The 21,087-nt window shown below is 42.5% G+C and overlaps 1 protein-coding gene across 1 annotated transcript in view; it reads left to right on the top strand.

The window, feature by feature from the left end:
* Positions 1 to 20,022, top strand: part of ERI3 (ERI1 exoribonuclease family member 3) — a 279,690-nt gene extending 259,668 nt beyond the window's left edge. The window contains 1 exon segment of the mRNA XM_042465319.1: positions 18,571 to 20,022. Coding sequence (XP_042321253.1) covers positions 18,571 to 18,653 — 83 coding nt within the window. The 3' untranslated portion in view covers positions 18,654 to 20,022.
* The last annotated feature ends 1,065 nt before the right edge of the window (positions 20,023 to 21,087 follow it).

Genomic DNA, 21,087 nt, shown 5'->3' with positions numbered 1-21,087 from the left:
TGTTCCATTAAAGGGATGAAGTTAATGTGAGGTGCTAGCAGCAAGCCAGTGGTGCAAAGTACCCATCCCATGGACAATGCAAAGCACACTGATGCTCTCCCAGCAATATTTCCATGACTCAATTGCTCATCAGCTACAGAGCTGGGACAGAATGACAGATTTCAGTCAGATACTAGTTGTTAATAAATACCAAAGATATGCGCTGCAGTGATGATGACAAGACAGAAAACATGAGAAATGCTGTGGTAATGGCCCAGAAAGAGCAGTGGCACGCAGGTTATTTGGAGCAGTGAAAAGCACAGGTTATTTGGTTGGTAACAAAAGCAAATAAAGGAAAGTTGGAAAAAAGGCAGCCAGTCCAATGGCTGTCCTCCCCCACTGCTGGTGCTGAGAGCTGTTCTACAAAGAAAGCAGTGATATTATTCATTAACAGGAATCTGCCATTCCAGCAGTGACAAATGGCCTCTCGCTGCCTCTGCATCAGCTCCTGTACAGACCATAAAGCATAGGGACAGCTTAAATATGGACCTGCTCAGCGCAGGCCACTGGGTGATCTGTCTTGGTGGCTATAATGCCGGGGCAGCCAGCTTCAGTCCAAATGAGCACATTTCCCAAGGCCAGGCACATATCCTAGTTAGTTCCACCATCTTATTGGGGTTTCAGGATGTATAGTTTGTAACTAGCATGTTTGGCTGTCCCTGCTGTGCATTCTGACACATTCTTTCATATTCTGGGGACACAATTTAAACTCTTATTAACACAAGAGCAAGGAAGGACTGGCTTTAGGGTTTTAATTTGGCAAGGTAAAAAGCCTAATCTGCTTTCTTGCTCTTCTTCTGTTGCTGCTGTCAGCTTCCCACATCCTTCCTGGTTGGCCACTTTCTCCATCTCAACTCCCACCGTACATGCCTTGCTTCTTTTGCCTATTCCAGAAAAAGTAAATAGTCTGTATGTCTCTAGCATGGAGCTGCTTCCATCTTTTCTCTTAGTTCCACTGCAAGTGCTCATAAGATGCAGGTAGTATATTGTAGTTAAATCTCTTGCTCCCAAGTAGCATCATCACTTCACTTCCTGATTCTATCTGGCTTTAATCTGCATCACAACCAGTCTAGTTTTGAGAATGAGAATACTTTATGGTGTAACCACATAGACATTGATACAAAGATCAGTTTGCAAAGAATCCTGACTCTATTTCAAAAGGTGTGAGCCCTCAGTTGAGCAATTGCAGTGCCAGGTGTCCCTGGGAAGCTTCCTTGTCTTATGCACTAGGACTGGCATCTGCTCTCTTAGATGCCAATTGCATTGGTGCTCATTCCAGAGAATTTAAATTTGAAAAGTCTTTGCACAAAAACATGAAGGATTTAGAAGAGATGTGACACAAAATCCTATTTGCAGTTTGCAATCCTGGCAATAGGTTGGGTACATTGGGATCCATCCTTTTGGTTTGGATCTTCCCCTGCAGCACCCAGGGTTGTTCCTTCTGGGAAATGGTCCTTGATTCTGATCGTGAAGGAGTTGGGGCCCAAACTCTTTTAAAATCCTAGAAGTATCTGTCTTTTTGTCTAATAAGTGTTGAAGAAGTCCTGGAATGCAGGATAATCCATCGCTAGGCTACAACATGCTCTTTTGGACAGGGACTCCCCCCCTTTTGGGGGGGAGGACTGCCATCTATGCTGTGCTACAGTTTTTTTGAACATTTTTCTCTTGCTGAAGAGATCTAGGTAGGATTCATTGCGTTTTGAAAGGGACAATAGTTGCCTAAAACAAATGGCCCACTTGGAGAGACAAGGCCACTCTCCAGGCAGAGTAACCCTGGGTTGACCCCATGCATACGCACCCCTAAATCAATTCCATCTTATTATTACAATATCAATATACAATATTCCAACAATAACAACATTGATTTTCCAACCAGGAGCCGCACCTCAGCCTGGTTTAAAGAGGAGCGAGTAAATAGCAGCCCTCATTAAAAATCTATAGATTGCCCCCTCCCACCAGCCTCCTTCCCCTCCCAAAAAGAGAAAAAGCAGTTTATATTCATTAGAGCTATTGAATATAAAGTAATATGTTTGTGTTGGACATTGGGGTAATGTGATAATCTGTCCGCATATCAGAGAGAAATCCACTTAGCAGCACTGTCAGTTTGACAAGAAAAATGGGCCCATAAAGCTGGCGCATACATCGGGGAAAAAGAGCAAAGCTTGTCTGTGTTGTGTGTTTGGGGATGATTTTTAGGAAGTGTCCTTTTGTGAGTTCTGATCTGCACATGGTGTAAGTGCAGTGTCAGAATAAGGCAGAATGTGGTAGAGGTTGCTACATGGTGTAAATGCATGTCTTTATGGGCTTGTGCTTATGAGTAGGCTCCTGCACAAATTCTACTAAGATGGTTGTGGTACCATATTCACATTCCCTTAAAGTAGTGGTGGGCAAAGTGCAGCCCTGAGCCACATGCAACCCCTGGACCCCACGTTTGAAGCCCCTGCAACCCCCCCAACAAGCACCCAGTCTTCCCCAAGCCCTCTGATTGTTGTTTTTTTAAATAAGAATCAGGGCAATATTTGGGCATCTTTTTGCCTGAACACTACATGGAGAACCTGCAGAACATGCAAAAACACTTCCAGATCCACAAAGAAAAATTTCTAGAATGCCCCAGCACTCTCAGATACCTCTATTTTTGTTGAATTTCTTCTCAAAATGGCAACAGGAAGTGACACAGTGCTATCATTTTAGGAAGGACTCAGATGAACATAGAGGTATTTGGAAACATTGTTGGGAAAGTGCCCAGTTGTAGGGCTGGACAGGGAAAATTGGTGCAAGCCCACTGTGCAGTTGCCCACCCCTGCCTTAAAGCAATTAAGTTTGCTGTCATTCTCCTCCCAGTGGAACAAACACCATGTGTGAAAGCAAAGGCAGTTATGGTTGTCAGCAGTTCCAATATTGGATGTCTCATAAATGTCCACTACACTACACTAAGAGATAAGAGGTCACCTGGGAGTTGATACAAATGTTTTATTACTTTATGCTTGTTCTGCTATATTATCTCATTTGACCTGATATAAATATTTCCATTGGTACTTTGTGAATTTCCTAGGACAGGAGGCCTTGAGGTGGAGAAAGAAGTTGAAAATAGCCCCAGTCCAATTCAGTAGTGGACAGGAAGATGAAGCGTGGTATTCTGTTCTTTCCTACCGTTGTTTACTGGAAATAATTATATGTATTCTGAAGTGTTGCAATGTGATCAACAGCAGAGCACACACTTATTTTTAACACTTCCCTGTGAACAAATTAAAAAGATGGCAAAACTACCACACAAAACCTGAGCATGAGCAATGGAAAATAAAATCATTCCAGCTTAGTATGATGCACTGCAGACCAAATAGCAAGTTAAAGCTGATCAGAATATGATACAGGAATTGCAAGGCTAGACATGGAGAGTCAAAAGTGTGTGGCTCTGGGCTGTTTCTGCGTATATCCAGATGATGTTGGGACCTACAGCTTTCCCCATCCTCACCTTCTCTAACCATTTGGCAACAGTGTGCTTCAGAGAGTAGGGAATCAATCCAAATACAGAAGCCTATCTTTGAAATGTGCTAACTTTGAAATGTTTTAAGAATTGGAAGAGCTCCCAATGCTCTGTGGTCAGTGGTATCTAATTCTGAGCTGCCATTTTTGTAGCAGAAGATTCCTTTTCAAGGTAATGGCGAGGAGATTTAGGAGATTTCATATGGCTAATAATTCCCCAAACAGCTATCTGACGATGTTGTTTTAAAAGCCGCTTAGTTTTTTGCTTTGGAGTTTATGAAAATCTCCCGCACTAATATCCCGGGAGCCAGCCTATAATTGTGTTATTAAATCAATCGGAGCGGATTACATTGTAAAATCAATAAGCCGCTGTAATTGCATATTAGAAAGTTGTTCGGCTGTTGTTGATTTTTTTGTACACGGATAATTGTAATAAGCGTGTTTACCTTCATGCTGATTTGAAGTCAGTCTAGCTAAATGACTTGTGGCAAGCAAGTTTTGTAGTGGTTGGTTAATGCATATTTGCAAGCACTACCTGTACCAAGAGGATTGAACAAATTCAGTCTGGCTTTGGTTTCAAAGTAGGAGGGAAGTGGAGGTTGACTGTTTGACTTTCTTGGCACTTCTGCTTCCAGAAAATTCAGGAAACATTCATAAGCCCAGCAAAACACCCTCAGAAAGAATGGCCCATTGACTGTTGCCTCCCTGTGTGCCCAACCCACTACACCCAGTTGCCCAAGCTGTGTTCTAGTTAGGCATTAAACAAAGCCTTTATTGGTGCCAATAGAAGGATTATTAAAAATAAAAAACCTAATTCCTACATGGGAGATGGGAGTGAGGAAGGGAGGCAGCTGCAGACGGGAGGGTGGGGGGAAGGTGGGAAAGAAATGAGGAGGAGAAAGGGAGAGGGTAGAAAGAGACCGGGGGAGCTATGGCCTCGCCTCCCTCGGCCCTTGAAGGGAGAGGTTCCCCCCACACACACACACACACACATACCACAGAGTACATGACCATGAGAATAGTTGTATTGGGTCAGATCAGTAGTTTATCTTGTTCAGTATCTTGAAAGTGTCAGAGATAGAGATCTGTTTCATGCATCCATGTATGTTCTATAATAACTCATTTCTTCATAATCTCTCATCCTTCACCAAAAGTGTGACTTGGCTACACTGAAAATGTTTCAATACAAGGACATATGGACAGTATGAAACCTCTGACTTTTTAATTTTGATCTTTTAGAGTAAGGTTAGGAAAATTCTATCCCGCTAGAAGTTGTTGAACTTTAATTGCTATCAGCCCTAGAGTGTCTGGCCAAAAGTGAGGGGCGATGGGAGTTGTAGGTTAGCAACATCTAGAGAGCCACAGGTTGACTAACCGTATTTTGGAGAAAATGCATAGTAGCACACTTCTCACATAGGAGTACTCTCAGTTGTTCACTTCTAATTACTAGAAAACTACTAAAGTAATCCTTTTATTGATTTTTTTATTGTTGTCTCTTCCAACTCTATGATTCTGTGATTTGGGAAATTGGAGGCAGAGATGGGGAAACCTGTGTCAGATACAGCTTGCATGGAAAGTGGTTGGGAATGATATAAACTGGAATACAAGAACTTCCAGAAGACCAGATTTCTCACTCCTGTTTTTAAAGTCTGTAGCTAACTAGCATGTTGATAGTGAAAATGGGACAAGTTAGCTCAAAGACCAAACTCTGGTCATTATACCACCTCTGAAGAATTGGGCAGAGTCCTTCTGTTACATTCAGGAAACAACATTTTCAATCTGCTGAATATGGGTTCAAATCAAGGAGCAAGTTATAAAGTGAAGGGACAGAATAATGCAAGTTTCAGAAACAAGTCTTCCAGATTGTTTTTATGAATAGAATGATGATGTTATGTATTGCTTGTAGCCACTGAAGTAGTGAATGCAGGTCAGTTTAGGCTAAGTGCAGAAGGTAGGAAGGGAAAATCTAGCAAGAGAGTAAAATCCTAAGGGAGCCTGTAGAATCCGTAGACGAGTGGGACAGAGATGAGTGGGACAGAGCAGATTGGTGAGTCTTTGTGGAAGTTTTCCTCTTGGTCCAGAGGAGACTGCTTATTGGGGTTCCTTTTCCTCCTGTCTGGAAGCAGGAGGCTCATCCTCCAATTTTGGTCTGCGATGAGTGGTAGTCATTGCAAATTGTCATGAGCTTACATGAATCTGAGAGCCCGTCAAGCAAAACATGTTTCAAGAAGCTCAAAAATTGTCATAAACACATTGAGTTTTTATCAGATTTTGGACAAGGGAGAGAGAATATTAATTCTCTGATATTCCAGCAGTTGACTAGATGCTGCAGTCATCTAGTAATAATTCTCTTTGTAGACCTCAAACTGTTAATGTTAACGATAAAAATTTGTGCCAGAACGTCAAACTGGGAAGGAACAAAAGCTCTTTCTTCCTTTCCTCTTGTCTACCTGGAAGTCCTACAGAGGATCAGACACAGCTAGGCCAAATCCTACAGAACATCAAAACCTATTGGCCTGATCACCATGTCACTGTAGCTAGCTAGAAACTTCTAAGCAGACAGGACCTCATGATACTATGGCCTGTTACAGACTGCCAAAATAAAGCTGCTTCAGGTCTCTTTGGAGGTATGCTATTTAAATGATGCATGGGTCCTAAGAGTCCGGAGGTCGCGCCAAAGCCACACTCCATTCCTATGCACCGGAGTGCAGCTTTGGTGCAGCTTCCGGATTCTTAGGATGCATGCATCATTTAAACAGCATACCTCCAAAGAGACCCGAAGCAGCTTTATTTTGGCAGTCTGTAACAAGCCAGAGTCTCTGATATCCATATCTAGAGTAGTTTTCCTTTAACTCTCTGGAGCAGCAGTGGGAGCAACTAGATTTCAGTTATTTAAGGGATGTTCTTTTCACACGATTGATCTCTAGAAGCGCCTCCCTCTCCTAGAGTTTGGAACTTTACCTAGAATGTTTGTTACCACATGTCATGGATAAAGACCAGCTATTCCATAAGTTATTTTTTTAAAAAATCAAATCAGCTTCATCATGCATTTTCTTAGATTTTGTATGCCTGTTTTTAATATCTATCCTAAATTTTAGAAACTATCTTAAAGTTAAGGATCAAAAGATCAATCAGATAATACAGATATCCAGTTTCACCTACATCTTTATACTTAGAGTTCTTCCAGTTAAATGGCAGTAGTCATATTTTGCACTGTTCTTTTAGCACTGATGGCACCCTTCTGACACTAATTATGTTGAAGGATTATCTTCTCATGGCCACATAGCAATCTTCTCATGGCCACCTGAACTCATGCCTAAGCACTGATTTTAATCAGGGCTCTTCCAGTTTTCACTTTAGAGAAAATGATTGACATATTATATACAGGTATGCCTCAGTTAACAAAGCCTCTGATTAAGTCATTTTATGAACATTTTATGTCCACCCAGTCCCCCCTCTTCTTCCTTCTGCTCTGTCTAGCTGTGCTTTTTAGGGTTTGTTTCCTTTTGTTTTGTTTTAGTAGCATCAGCATTGGGAAGATGATGAGGGAAATGCAGACTTTCAGTGCCAGATTGCCGCAGCGTGTCTACAGTAAATAATGCAATGAAGCTTGAGCTGGGAAAGAATGAGATTCTGCTGTATCTGATCCTACAGTAGCTGCTTGCCCACAGCAGGCAAGGTAAACAGCAGCTATTTCCACAATCCCTTACTGAGTATGAATGAACACCAAAACATAGAGAAAGGAGGAAAGCAGATAAGCCTATGTCATCAGCTACACATAGCATGTGTTTTGTTTTTTTGAAAAAAGTATAGATGTGCAAGTCTAGCCACCAAAGAAAAGTGGAGGCTGGTGAAAGAAACAGTCATCCTTGGATGCATTTGAAAGAAGCTTTCAGAAAGGATCTGAAAAAGTTCAAAATATTTTTAGTTTACTTCTACAAGGCATTCCTGACCTGGTCATTTTGCATGGGCATATTGTTAGTTTGGGATTTAAAAAAAATTGTTGAAGCATGGTGAGGTCTTCCTCTTTTTTGTGGTATAATTCTATACCTATTCTTTTAATGTTATTTCTGCCTTTGGTACCAAAGTTTCTACTAAAGAAGCAATGCCTGAGAACACATCTACTTCCTCAACTGAGATATACTTCTGTATAAAGCTTTGTTGCATCTCAGGATGTAACATTTTAAGTTAAGGGGATGCCTGTTTGTTTCTTCCATGCATACCTCATTATAACATGGCCTCTATGAGTATGCCCTATTAAATATCAGTAGGATATTACAGAAAATACCCTATGAGGAATAGCATTTTCAACAGGTTTCTGAGAAACTTGGTAGAGGAGCCACTTGAATACTAGTCTTTGAATACATTCATGAAACCCTGTAGGTTTTGCATTTGGTCATCTGCAGCTCTGAGAAGTAGGGTACTGCAACCTATTCTGGAAGACTGATGATGATGATGATCATCATCATCATCATCATCATCATCATGGGGAGTCCCATGTGGAATGTAACTGCCCCTGTACAGTATATGCTTTTTAGCAGACTGCTGTATGCTCACAAAGGGAGAAATCACATTTTTTTTTTTTTTTGGCTTAAGTGTGGAAGTGTGTTTTTCTTTGTTACACAGAGCAGTCTGTTTCATCCTTCACCACAGCCCCTCTTTTATTTAAGTAAGGGAAGGTAACCTAGTATTTTCTAGATGTTCATCTCCCATAATCCTCAAAAAGCATTGACACTGATGAGAGATTGTGGGAGCTGTACTCCCAAACAACTGGAGGTCATGAGGTCGCATATGCCTGGATTATGGTTTGTAAGTAGATGAGGACACATGAGGATGTCCCTTTGCACCAATTTATGCTTGTTCTTCATTTCATTTTCAGTTAATAGTTTTGCTGAGTTGTGTTGATCCGAGAATACGGGGTGGGGGGGCTGCTATCTTACTGAAGCACAGTCTATATGTATGGAGAGTCTGTTCTTCCAATGTAAAGCTTAATTAGAGGGAAACACTAGCCTGAAAGAGAGGCAGTCCTCATCCACCAAATAGGACTGTGAAAATGCCTGTCTGAAATCTTGGAGAGCTGCTGCCCGACAGAGTCAGCGATACTGAACTAAGTGGCAGAAAGGCATAAACCATTCCCATCAGCCTCATGTCTCAAGCCACATGCAGAGGCAGAGCATGTTCAGAACACAAATTTGACCTATCTCTGGATGTACCTCCAGTGATTATCCAGAGTAGATGTAACACTTGTAATAAGGATGGGACCAGCAGCGGTCTTTCCATGATACCTCATTCCTAATCTGACTGTAATGGTTGGTCTCTTGAATCTTCTTTGCAGCCTTTGTCTGTGATGTTCAGTTTTCTTGTTTCTCTCCTTAAAATTCCCCTGCCAATGCAGAATGTCAAATACAAGCCAAATTCAGTAGGACCTGAGTGTCATTTACTTGTCTGTTTCCCCACAGGAGTGTTAGTAGTGTTCAGTGGGTTAATCGGTGTGAAGGTACCTGAGGATGTTCTGTGTATCTGTTGATATCCTCTCCAAATAGTGAAACACCTGCATTTGGGGGCCAAGAGTGCTTGGCCAGCCACAGCTTCCTGCTCCATTCGGCCTCTGGCATTCATTCCTCAGTCGGTGTGCCTGTCTCCTAGACAGTGAAATATGGCCACAATTAGCCCGGATACAGTTCAATTATGATAAACAGCGCTTGCACCCTTTAAGCCGTGATTAAAAGGCCTCCCCCCTTTGATAGAGAGACCTAATTTCACATTATTATCGCTGCCGCTTGATTATAAAGCACTCCCTGGATTTACAGTTAAGAGATGGATGTGGAAGCACTGCTTTATCATTTACACATCAGTAATGATGCAGCTGTCCCTCTGCCACAACATCCATTTACTAGCGAGGGGGTGCGTGTGTTCGGCTTCTCTCCCCTGCCAGAGTGGCAGCACCACCTCATGTCATCCAGGGCCTGCCTGCCACATGCAAGTGGGCAAAGTCACCCTTACGGTAACAGCGTGATGAATGGGCGCACACTAATGAAATGGAGACATCAAGGCGTGGGGCGAGGAAGAAAGAGTGCTGATGGGAGGCAGCGGAGCTGTCCCGAGTCGGAGGGGAGCGGGAAGAAGGATCGCCTCGCCACCGTGTGCTGTCAAGGGAGAAATTACACATTTACTCTTGCTTTTTCTTAAGGAGACGGCCACCATAGATCAAAACATGGATTTACAAGCCAATTTTCAACATGAAATATAGACACCAGGAATCAATTTAAGCTTTGCTTCTATTTTAGCAAACTCTGCTTGCGTTTAGTCTCAGGTAAATAACATGAGCCCACCAGCCCCTGCTTCCCTGTTAGTTGGGAAGGGAATGGCATATGCACTATCTGCTCCTTCCCTCTGTCTTAATTCCCCCCCCCCCCATTTATCTTTACAGGTGCTACTAAATAATCTGTAATAAAAGTCCTCACCAGAAGTTTTTCAAGTGTTTAAAGTATCAAAGCTTAATTTTGTTTCTAGTTCTTTGTTAGATTTTGTAAGAAAGAGAAATAGAAGCAATGTCTTCTAATGCCAGGGTATTAGAATGACCAAGGCACTTTATTTTATACTTCAGATATTCAGGGGTTGAGGGGATGTCTTTCTCCTTCATGCATAACTCTGTTTCACCAAACCTTTGTTTTGCTAGTTTTATTTATTTATTTATTTATTTATTTTGTATCCTCCTCTTTTTCCAGGACTGGTTTTGCCTAAAGAATTACACATTCTTTCAGTTTGCAGTTTTTCATTTGTGTAAATTACATAAACTTAACATTTTTAACAAAAGACATTTAAAATATAAATTGTTCTGAGTACAGAATAAAAATTATTTTGGAAGAATAATACCCATAACCTTAGTCCTGACTTGACTCCTTCGTTCCACACTGGGCTTAGTCAGATGGGTGCACAGGTTCTCCCCTTTACACTTAGAAAGATTAGTGCTGTTGAAAGAGCATATTTATCCAGTAGTGTCTGTGCTTTGCTGTGTGATGACTGGGCATTTTGCTGAGCACCTTAAGACTAATTCCAAGATTAGACATGGCACCATTTTACTTGGCAATTATATGAAACCATGATTGTCTTATGATGTTTTGTTCCTGTAGTGAAGACGTACCGGTTGTAACACTTGAACTGAACCAATAATAAGTGTACAGTAATGCAAACATAGTGTGAAGCAGTGGTTTTCCACTTGTCAAGAGCTGGAGCCTACCCAAAACTCACATGTACCAGAATGAGATCCCTGGCACATGGGATAGGGGTAGGGGAGACAAGTGAGTTACAGCTTTGTTATAAAGGGGCAATAGGAGGAACATCAGAAACACTCATTTCTCGTGTGAGAAGGGGAAGCGTCCTCTTTAGGAAAGAAAATGCTGCTGGCCAACATTGACGAACCTGAACTAGGGCTATGGCCCACTTGTGAATTCTGACTTATTTGTTGAAAACCAGTGGTTTAAAGCAGTGTTCCCATCAGGGGCCACCAGATCTCCTTGTCACCTCAAGTGCTGGTTTCCACCTCTCCCTCTCCTTCAGCATTCTCTCTTTCTACAGTTGCTGTTCATTCTCAGCAAGGGCTCTCCTGCCTTACCTTCTTGTCTGATTTAGTAGTGGCTAATTGGGATGTGGGCTATAATTGGCTTCAAGGGTGGAGAGTCAAATGACCTATTGCCTGTCAGCCCTAAGGTGGCTGGGGGGGGGGGGGATAGTGTACAGGAGCAATCAGTTGGGGGGGGGGGTCAAATGTAAGGGAACCAAATCCAATCTGACTGGCTTGGCTGTGAGTGTGCCCTGCACTGCAGGGGAAATATGTGCAGGAGCACACTTGAGAGGGAAGCTATGCACAGCAGGCATCTGTGCTGGGAGACTATTTGGCACCGAGAAGAGCTGAGCATTTGATCAGTGACTTAAAGAGAAGCCATTCCATTTCAAAGACCAAATAAGCCTGTTGGAATTTGGCTGCCTGGAGACTTTAGTGGCTGGTGGATGAGGCCTTGTTTAGATGATCAGCCCCAGCTCCCCAAACTGCCTCTTAGGCAGTACCCGTAGCCAGTGGTTCTGCTTAAAAAAATAGTGAAGAGATTAGACTTAAAGTACATTCAAATTCACTGGAACTCTTGGGCATTTTAACCAAGCATTGGGAGCTTTTACTGTGTTGAAAAGAGAAGCCTTAAACTGTGGCCAATTAACTTCAAGGCCCAAACAGACAGACAGATTTCTTGCCATGAAAGTGCTTCTTAGGGTCATTCTATCTGGTAACTCCAGAGCAAGCATTTCCCGTGTGAAAACATCTTAGTATTCACTGGGTAAATGTTACAGGGAGCCAGGAGGTGCTGCCTCCATAGTACACAGTACTTGCAGTGTTGCTTCACCTAAGAACTCTTCCAGCTACAAATTGGCTCCCAGTTTACACCTGTAAAGTGTAAAGTGCTAATATCAAACTTTTAAGTCCCTAAATTGGGGTTGAGTACCTCCTAACTCACAGGTTGGATGTGGTCCATGATAGGGTTGTCATAAGCCTTTGGAAACAATTTGGAAACAATTTGAATGTTCACCATAACAACAACAAGCTACCATAGGCTATTGTTGCTGGGGAGGAGGTAAAATTCCTCCATGTATATATGTGTCTGTGAGTCTATGCCTTCAACTCACCTGTTGAAGTATGGTGAACCCCCTCTGAATTTCATAGGGTTTTCTTTGGCAGGGAATATGCTGGAAGGCCATTGCCTTCCTCTGAAATATCTACAACCACTGCTATTTAACATTAACCAGAGATGACCCTGCTTAGCATCCAAAATCAGATGGGATATGATGCCTTTACAATATTTAGGCTGAAATTCCTCCATACCTACCTATAGTATGGTCTTAATATATCTTAAGGAATGTCTTCTTCCATACAAACCTGTTCACAAGTTCTGTGTGTCAGAAAGAATGCCGGTGACTCTCCTTACCTAGTATTCTGAAATATGGCTAGTGGGGACAGGGACCTAAGGCACCCAGATAGTGGATTCCTACCCCCCCCCCCCCAAAAAAGGAAGCCCATGAGGTTATTTTACTGCTCACCTTCTGACAAGCAGCTAAATGTGGCTTTAAAAAAAGGCTTTTAGGCTGAAATAGTTTTATCTGCTGTTCCTGATCACCTTTCCCAAAGCTATTTGTTACTATTATTTTCAGATTAACTGTTTTAAAATGGTGCATTGTGAGCTAATGTGAGGGTCTCCAACAGAAAGGTGGGCTATAAAGGTTTCAGTGAAATACACACCCAAGATAATCTGGTTCCATAGCCAGCATGGTGTAGTTCTTAGAGTGTTGGACTAGGACTTCAGGAGACCAGGATTCAAATTACTGTTCAGCCATGGAAACCCACGAGATATCCTTCGGTGAGTCACTGTTTCTCAACATCAGGGGAATGCAGTGGCAACCCTCCTCTGACTCCGCTCAGTCACCATAAGTGGAAGTTGACTTGAAAGCACATACAATAATAATCACCATCACCTGGTCCCAGCCAGCCAGTACCAATGAGCAATTGTTGAGGACATGACTTTTCCTTGCCACAGTACCATCATCATTCCCTCACAAATTGATGCTTCCACTTCCTCCTCTGTCCCAGTATCCCTGCCGCTGCCTCTTCATAATGTTATGTGCTCAAAAGTTCCCACCTCCTGAACGCTGATTTTAATCAGAGTTGGAGAACGAGGGTGGGGGTGGGGGAATGGCAGGAACATTGAGTGCCACAATGGAAAGACGGCCACCCAAGTGGAGGGTATTTTAATTGGAAATTTTGTCAGTAAATTATCACCTTCCATTTTCAGATATTTGTGTACCTCTCTAACCAGAAAGAAAAGGAATGTATGGGGAAGGAGAAAAAAGAAGCATCCTTCTGTTGTAGGATAGCCTCACTCCCATCAATGAGATACTGTCATTGCTGCAGGGCCTGGAGCAAGCCTCAAAACAACCCAGACTTGCCATATCAGAGACAAATACACAGCCCAGCTCATGGCCAGTTCCATGCCTTAACAGTTAAGACTTAACTGCAGGCTTACTGAAAAGAGGCATATAATTTAGTCCTTATACTGAATGGAATTCCCTCTTCCCAACAATGTTAAATAATTCTCACAAACTCCTAAAGAGTAGAGTGTTCCACAACCATGGTGGAGCATGCTAAATCAAGGAGTATTGGTGCAAACACAGAAGAAATGTCACTAATTATAAAGCAAAATTTGGGACTCCCAGCATCATTTTGTTGATGATGAAGACTATGTACTGCACTGTATTGTGTACTGCAGTGCCCCATGTTGCATTGGTACAAATCCCTAACAGATTACATCCATATTTAAGAGTTTTCCCATATTTCAGAGTTCACAGTAATTGCATATTGGACTTTTCTTTGGTTGTAGTCAAGGATAGCTGTATGTGTTATGGAATAATCCTTGAGGTCTTACTAGGACTTTGTCAGACAATCTTCCCTACTCACTACTGAAATATATCTTAACCAGAGATGGGTGGGTGGCATATAATCCGCCTAGCTTCTTGACCTCAAGGCTTCCACCTTGTGATATCCTCAGCTATAAACCAAGCCACAAAATAAAGATAGTTAGTTGAGGATGTCTGTTTGGTGGTTTTTGATGAGGGCTGAGTAGCAGCATTGATTCCTTTGCTGAAACATATTTATTTCAACCACCAGGCATACTTAGAGTAGTGTGAATACATCTATAGTAATAATGGATTATGTAGCCAAAGTTAGAGGCCTGGGCCAATACTCAATAAATTTTTAGTCTCTCTCTCTCCTCTCTCTCCTCTCTCTCTGGCTTTGCTTCACGAATGAAGATCAGGAAGGACTCATCCCCGCTTTGTACAAGTGTGTTGGTGACTAAAAAGGCCAATCCGGGACAAACAGGTCCAGTTGCAGAAAGCACAGCGGAAAGTCTCTTTGGGTGATGTTTCCGGGTTGCGGTTCTTTCTGTGTTGTCGTTTCTCTTCGAGACTTGTTCGGCGGGAGCTTTCGAAAAAAGCTGCAGCACGTGGATAGTGCGTTTCCATGCTTCCCGATGCGAGACCAGGGCAGACCATGTTGGTGATCAATTTGGCTAAGCCTAGATGTTGTTTCAGGAGTCCTTGTATCTCTTCTTTGGAGCGCCCCTCTTACGCTGACCCGTGGCAAGTTCACAATAAATTAACTATTTTTGGGAGGCGATGGTCCTTCATCCTAGAAATATGTTCTGCCCAGTGCAGCTGCGTCCTCAATAGCATGGCCTCAATGCTGGTGATCCCTGCTTGCTCAAGGACAGCAACATTTGTCACATAGTCAGTCCAGTGTATATTTAGAATTGTGCATAAACAGCGCTGATGAAAGCGTTCAAGGAGTCGTAGGTGTTGGCGATAGGTGACCCATGTTTCAGACCCATAGAGGAGAATAGACAGTGGCTCTATACACACTGATTTTTGTGCTTCGCCTCAAGTGTTTGTTACTCCAGACTCTTTTGCACTATATGCCTTTGCTAATCTGTGATCGATCTTTTAGTAAAGCATAAATATATGCCAGTGTAGTTACACTGGATCCACAACCAATCACATAGTGGCACTAAGGCCTTGAGGTCACCCATTGCCCAAGACTCAAATAGCTTCCCCTCTGCCCAGTTGCAAGGGAGAGAGAGGGCTGTTTGTGTATGTTTGTGGACAACTGGCTGCATTAAGGACTACACGTGCACAGCCTTTGATAAAGTGCAACTATTTTTCCCCAGCAGGATTCCAGCCCTTCAAGCCAGCAAATAAAAACAGATTTACAATCAATTTAAAATAGAAGCCAAATTCTTACCAGAATGATTGTCCAAACAGGAAGCATTTTTAATTTGATGCCAAAAAGAATACACAGTCCTGCTGAGGACATTCAGATGCAAAAGCTTCCCTTATGTGTGCAAATGTCCTTTTTGGAGAATTGCAGGAGTTGGCATTGCCTTCCCCCTCCACAGCGCCTCAAAGCCACTCCCTCCCCACTTATTAAAAAGCCCCTTATACTGTCCCACATAGCCATCCCATGCTTTGTGGCAAGCAAGCAGGCTGTGCAGGAGCATCTGGGTATGTCCCCATAGCCAGACACAAAATGGTGGCATCAACACTGAGATCTGCCAGGGTCCTTCAGGAGCCTTAACTACATTGTTATAGTGTCATTATCCCACTTTAACTACTATGGCTACCTCCTGTGGAATTCTGGGGTTTGTAGTTTAGTGGGTCCTAAGAGCTCTCTGGCTGAGAATGCTAAATGCCCCCTTCCTAAACAGCAAATCCCAGGATTCCACAGGAGGCAGCCACAGCAATTAGTGGACTAATAGCACTATAACAGCATACAGTGGGCTCTTGGTATCAGCTGGGGTTTGGTTCCAGGAACTCTGTGGATATCAAAATCAGTGGATGCTCAAGTCCCATTATAGTAAAATGCCATCCCTTATATAAAATAACAAAATCAAAGTTTGCTTCTTGGAATGTATATATTTTTGGATTGATTTCAAGCCACAGATGGTTGAATCCGTGAATATGGAGGGCTGACTGTAGTGTGGTCATTGTCCTTAGCACTGCTGCCCTCGTTTCACATCTGGCTTGGGGAACATAGCAAGAGACTTGTGCAATCCTGCCTGATTGCCACAAAAGCTGTGTGGCTTCAGTGGCTTTTTGATAAGCTGGGTAGAGGGTATATGTCTCAGTCTAGCGTAAGTGTGCATGCAGATATTTGGACTAGGCTAATAAGGGGATGTTGGATTGCAGCCAGCGAGTGCCAACTGTGGCTGTGATTCCTACTGACAGGAGAAAAGGGAGATACCTCTCAAAGCATTCAGTGGATGGTTGTTTTTATTTTTGAAAATGTCCAACACTTTTTGGCCTATGTATGTATTTCAGTGGCCTCCTTCAGAGGCCACATGAAATATGAAAGCAAATACTGTAAAAATATAAATGTAATTTTTAAAATAAAAAAGAACAACACATTAATTATAAAATAATTCCTGGCAGGTTCTCCCCATAAAAACCTGCCAGAACCTTAAGATCTTTAAGGGGAAGGCTTTCTCTCTTCTTCTGCCATCACAGCAGTGCTTAGAGAGAGAGATCCTTTTCTGTGGCTGCTCCCAGTAGGTTTTAATATATCATTGCATCCAGGGAAGCTTCTAACTGGGGTGTTTGCTTTGTAGTTTTTCAGTGCTCTTATTTTTTTATCTTAGTATTTTAAAAGATTTTATATTTTTGACTTGTTTATATTAATGCAGTATTTTAATTGCATTGTAAAATTGTACTGCTTTATTGTTGTTTTTAAGCATCTTGTGTGAGCTTGCCTTGGGTTCAATTTGGGAACAAGGTGGCATATAAATAAAATTAAAATAAATAAAATCTCAATACATTTTAGTTTTTGGGTACTGCTTGAAGCCTACACCTACCAACATGAAATCTGACTTTCTAGATAATACCTACCAATATGAAATCTATATACTAACATAAAATCTAACTTTCCCCACAAATTTCTGGAGCTGAAAATCTTATTCCATTTGTTGGACAGAAAAGAAACAAGTGAACGAGGCTCAAGTTGTTTTTTAAATTTTTATTTCAGCAAATGGTCAGGAAAGGGAGGAGAAAAGGGGGAGGTCTGGTGCAGGATGATGGCATTTCATCTACCAAACCTTTTTGTTTCTTACATTTGAAAGGTGTTCTCCCATATGTTATTTGAGGTCTTGTCTTCCCAACCTATATCTTTAGACACTATACCATAGATTACAAAACTATTGCAAGTGGTAAAGTGGGCAAAAGTGTACTTGATTTGTTAATGCAGTTTGTAAATTAAGTCATTTAAGAGAAATACCTGCAATAGATGCCTTGGCTGCATCTACCAGTGTTCATGGATGCTTGTTCAACTAAACTATCTTTGATGTTTTGGGTGCTTTTAAATGAAATCCAAGGCTTTTCTGAACAAAATGGTATGTGTTGAATTATATGCCAGTGGTTTTGTTTGTTTGTTTGTTTGTTTGTTTTAATGAAACCCTGCAAACTGTTGCTGATATGATTGAAGGTGAGAGTGCAACTGAGGAACAGTTCCATTTCAATCTAAAAACTGCCCATGGGAGAGGTTGCATCTAACTGACCTGAAATGTGAGCTGCCAAGTTTTAAATAATGTTGGCATCTGTAGGTTTTCTACATAGGAAGGTTGTGAGGTGATCCCCCCCCCCCTTTTTTTTTTTTTTTTTTTTTTTTACTTTTAAATCCAGAAAGTGGATTTCCGATTCACTTACACCCTCATGTTCTATCATATCACCAAGAGTGTAAAATCTCAACAGGATTCCTGCCAGCCTATTTCAGAAGGCCATTCTAAAGTCGGAGCACCATCACAAAGAAAAGACCATAGTCTGTTAGATGCACAGTGCTTTTCCCGATTGACTATACAGATATCTTCTTTGGAAGAGCTCTATGTGGGCAAGATAGGAAGTGAGGCATTCCTTTAGATATTTAGACCCCAAAATATTTACGTTTTTAAAGTTTGAACATAGAAGCCAACAGGGAACCAAGTGTAATTATTTTAAGATCTGTCATCATCTATGGACAGAGGACATGTCTCCATCCAGAGGAAGGCAAAGTGTGGCTTTACCAGCACTAAAGGTATAGAAGCAAATAGGGAGCCAGGTGTAATTGGGACAAATCTATACCAACGCTTTCATCCACCCAGATTTCAGTTGTTGTTGTTGTGAAAACCTCTGGTTCTGATAGTTCTGGCATTGGTTGCTAAACTCTTTGGTGGTGACTCAGAGTGCAGGACAGATAATGCATCCCTGTTCTGCCTTTGCTGATGGAGCACTCAGCCATGGTCTTTCCAGGGTCAGCATGCATCTTAGAGACCTTTGTGTGCATACATACACATAGCTGTGAGGTATCTAGCGCATCTCTAGATTGTTGTACAGATATGGGTATGTGTGTGTTACCCTCTTTTCTATTAATTTCTTACTGGAAAATGAAATTGAATATGTTTGTTCTCTTTTTTCTCTGCCCAACAGATGACTGCAAGAACATTGCCAACATCATGAAGACTTTGGCCCACAGAGGGTTCATCTTCAAGCAGACCTCCAAGCCCTTTTGATCTCCAGGGCCGGCCGGACAGGGCTGCATGCGGCCGGCTCCTGCTACATGGGCGTGATGGGCTGGAGCTTTCAAACGACAGAAAGAGGACAGAGGAACGAGTAACCCCATGATTCCGTCAGTTTTGCTGTTCTGCCAGTAGAGGCTGTATATATGGAACTGGAATCTCTGTGTAGGCCTGACGTGACTCCCTCTCTGGGGCCGGCCGGCTGCCTGCCCAGCCTGGCCCAGCCTGCAGCCCACTAGGGTGCTTGCTCCACATGGTTAGAGACGTAGATTGTTTTCCCTTTTGTTGGCTTCTGATTTCCATTGGCGTCTTTCTCTTTTTCTCTCTCAATCTTTCTGCTCACATTTGCGCCTGTAGCAAGACCGTGGCGCCATGTTTGGGCTCTTGCCCTTATTATTTTGGGTACAATATCTCAACAGCTGCAGTCAAGCCCCCCTTTCCCAGTGTGAATCTGTTTCTGTGTCTCCTGCGTGTCAGCTAAATATTGACTGAGCAGCATTCAGACAGCCCGCCCCCTTTCTTCAGCCTCTCTCCCTTTGCCCCATCTGTTTTAAATAAACACTAACCCTCTGATTCTTCCTGTATGTGACTAAGAAAGCTTAGCTCTTTCTGTTCAAGGTAAAGTGCCTGTATTCCCCGCCCACCAAAAGCCACCTGTCTCCTTGGGCCTTCGTTCAGCAGGGGCTATCATAGGCTGGAGCATCCTGGTTGATGCTCAAGACCATGTCCAGCACCTCCTGCACTGTGGTCCCCTGCTCATGCCTCCTCAAGAGCACGGGAGACCTTACTGTGCATCCATCTGTGTTTGTGCATGGCTCCCCTGCCCCCATGTAGCATGCAGTCCATTGCGGGCAGTGGACATGCCCATTACTGCTAGCCCAGTGGTGGCAGGGGGTGTCCCCAGTCTCAATAAACTTCCAGGACCTGTAAATTGACTGATAGCTCTGCTTGTTCCCCATTACTAAAAATGACCATGGCTGCAACCAGTTTGTTACTTGAGAGATGTGGCCCAATCTTCCCAGCTGATTCCCAGTGTTCTGGAACAGTGTAGGAGGGAGGAGAATAAAGAATGGCTCTCCCTCCTCATTTTGCTGGTTTTCAGAAACCTTCTGCCCTACTTTTAGCCTTTGCTGAATAGATACCCAGGTGGATTGGTGCCAGCTGCCACCTACTTGGAGCCACACCAAGAAGGCTCTGCCCATGCAGCAGTCAGGCTGTGAGCTGATACAGGCACTGGGCCTTCCCAGTAAATAATGCATGGTGTGTGGATGTTCCAGCTGAACCCATCCTGACCTTCTCATCGGCTCGTTACTCCCATCCTTGCTGTAAATGTGCCACATGAATAAAGTTTGGGGGAAAGGAATTTGACTCATTGTGTGCTGAAAGGGAGAGGGCGTGACGGTGCCAGGAATCTCCTACAAGATGCATGGGTGCCCTCTTTTTCCATTTCATTAGATGACCACAAAAATGAGCAACTTCTGCACTGGCTTGTCCTCTATTTTCAAATACTTTGGCTTTCTGGGATCTTCAGCTCACCTCTTTTCTGGCCAATGGTCACTTTTAAAATGTCTGTGAGAAACTCATTCATGCATTTCTAACTGTAGCTTTCACTCCCATCCTCACTTTGGACAGGACCTTATACTCTTCAGAAAAGGCAAATGCTGTAAAATAATGGAAGTGGACAGGGGTAGAGTGGATAAAACCATGCTGATAAATCAGTACTAAATATGCTCTGTTTAAAATTGAAGGGCATGAGATTGCCAAATATTTATACCTTTTCTCCCAAACTTATTCACACATGAAATATATAGTATGTGCCGTCCACAGGAGCATAGGTGAGCACTTTGGAAATGTGAACCTTCACTATAACAGGTATAACACCAGTGATCAGAAGTGGAGGTTAGATAGGATAACGTATTATACAAATACGTTCTCATTAGTATTTATAGGTAGAGAGACACATCCTCCTTTTATATTCACTATGAGCATATATCATGTATTGCAGAACTAAGCCTAGAGCTACGTGTTAAAAAAATTATCCATTTTACAGTAGTCAAACTTGAAGGCCAACTAATAATTGCCAAATGTTTGTTTAGTGCTACTTGACCCACGATAGCTTATGCACCAATATGAACCACCTCATAGGATTTAGAGAACAATGATAAATGGGAGACAGAAGGCAGTAGAAGCTCCTTGGAGAACATCCTGAGTTGATTGCTTAGCAGCCTAAGTAAATCCAAAAGTCAATCACTGCTGGCATCATTGTTGCACTCTGTTCTTCTTTGTTTCATTGGAGCAGTACAAAACATTTGGTCCACCCCACTTTGGACCCGCTCCACTCTGGTACATCTCTGGCAATACAGTTCTTTCCATCTACACTCTAATTCAGGCAGGAGGGAAGGCAGGTAGGAACACTTACAAGATAAGC

This window comes from Sceloporus undulatus, chromosome 4 (assembly GCF_019175285.1).
Source record: "Sceloporus undulatus isolate JIND9_A2432 ecotype Alabama chromosome 4, SceUnd_v1.1, whole genome shotgun sequence".
NCBI classification, from domain to species: Eukaryota; Metazoa; Chordata; class Lepidosauria; order Squamata; family Phrynosomatidae; genus Sceloporus; species Sceloporus undulatus.
The sequence above is the reverse complement of the archived record's forward strand: the minus strand, read 5'-3'. Positions and strand labels throughout refer to the sequence as shown.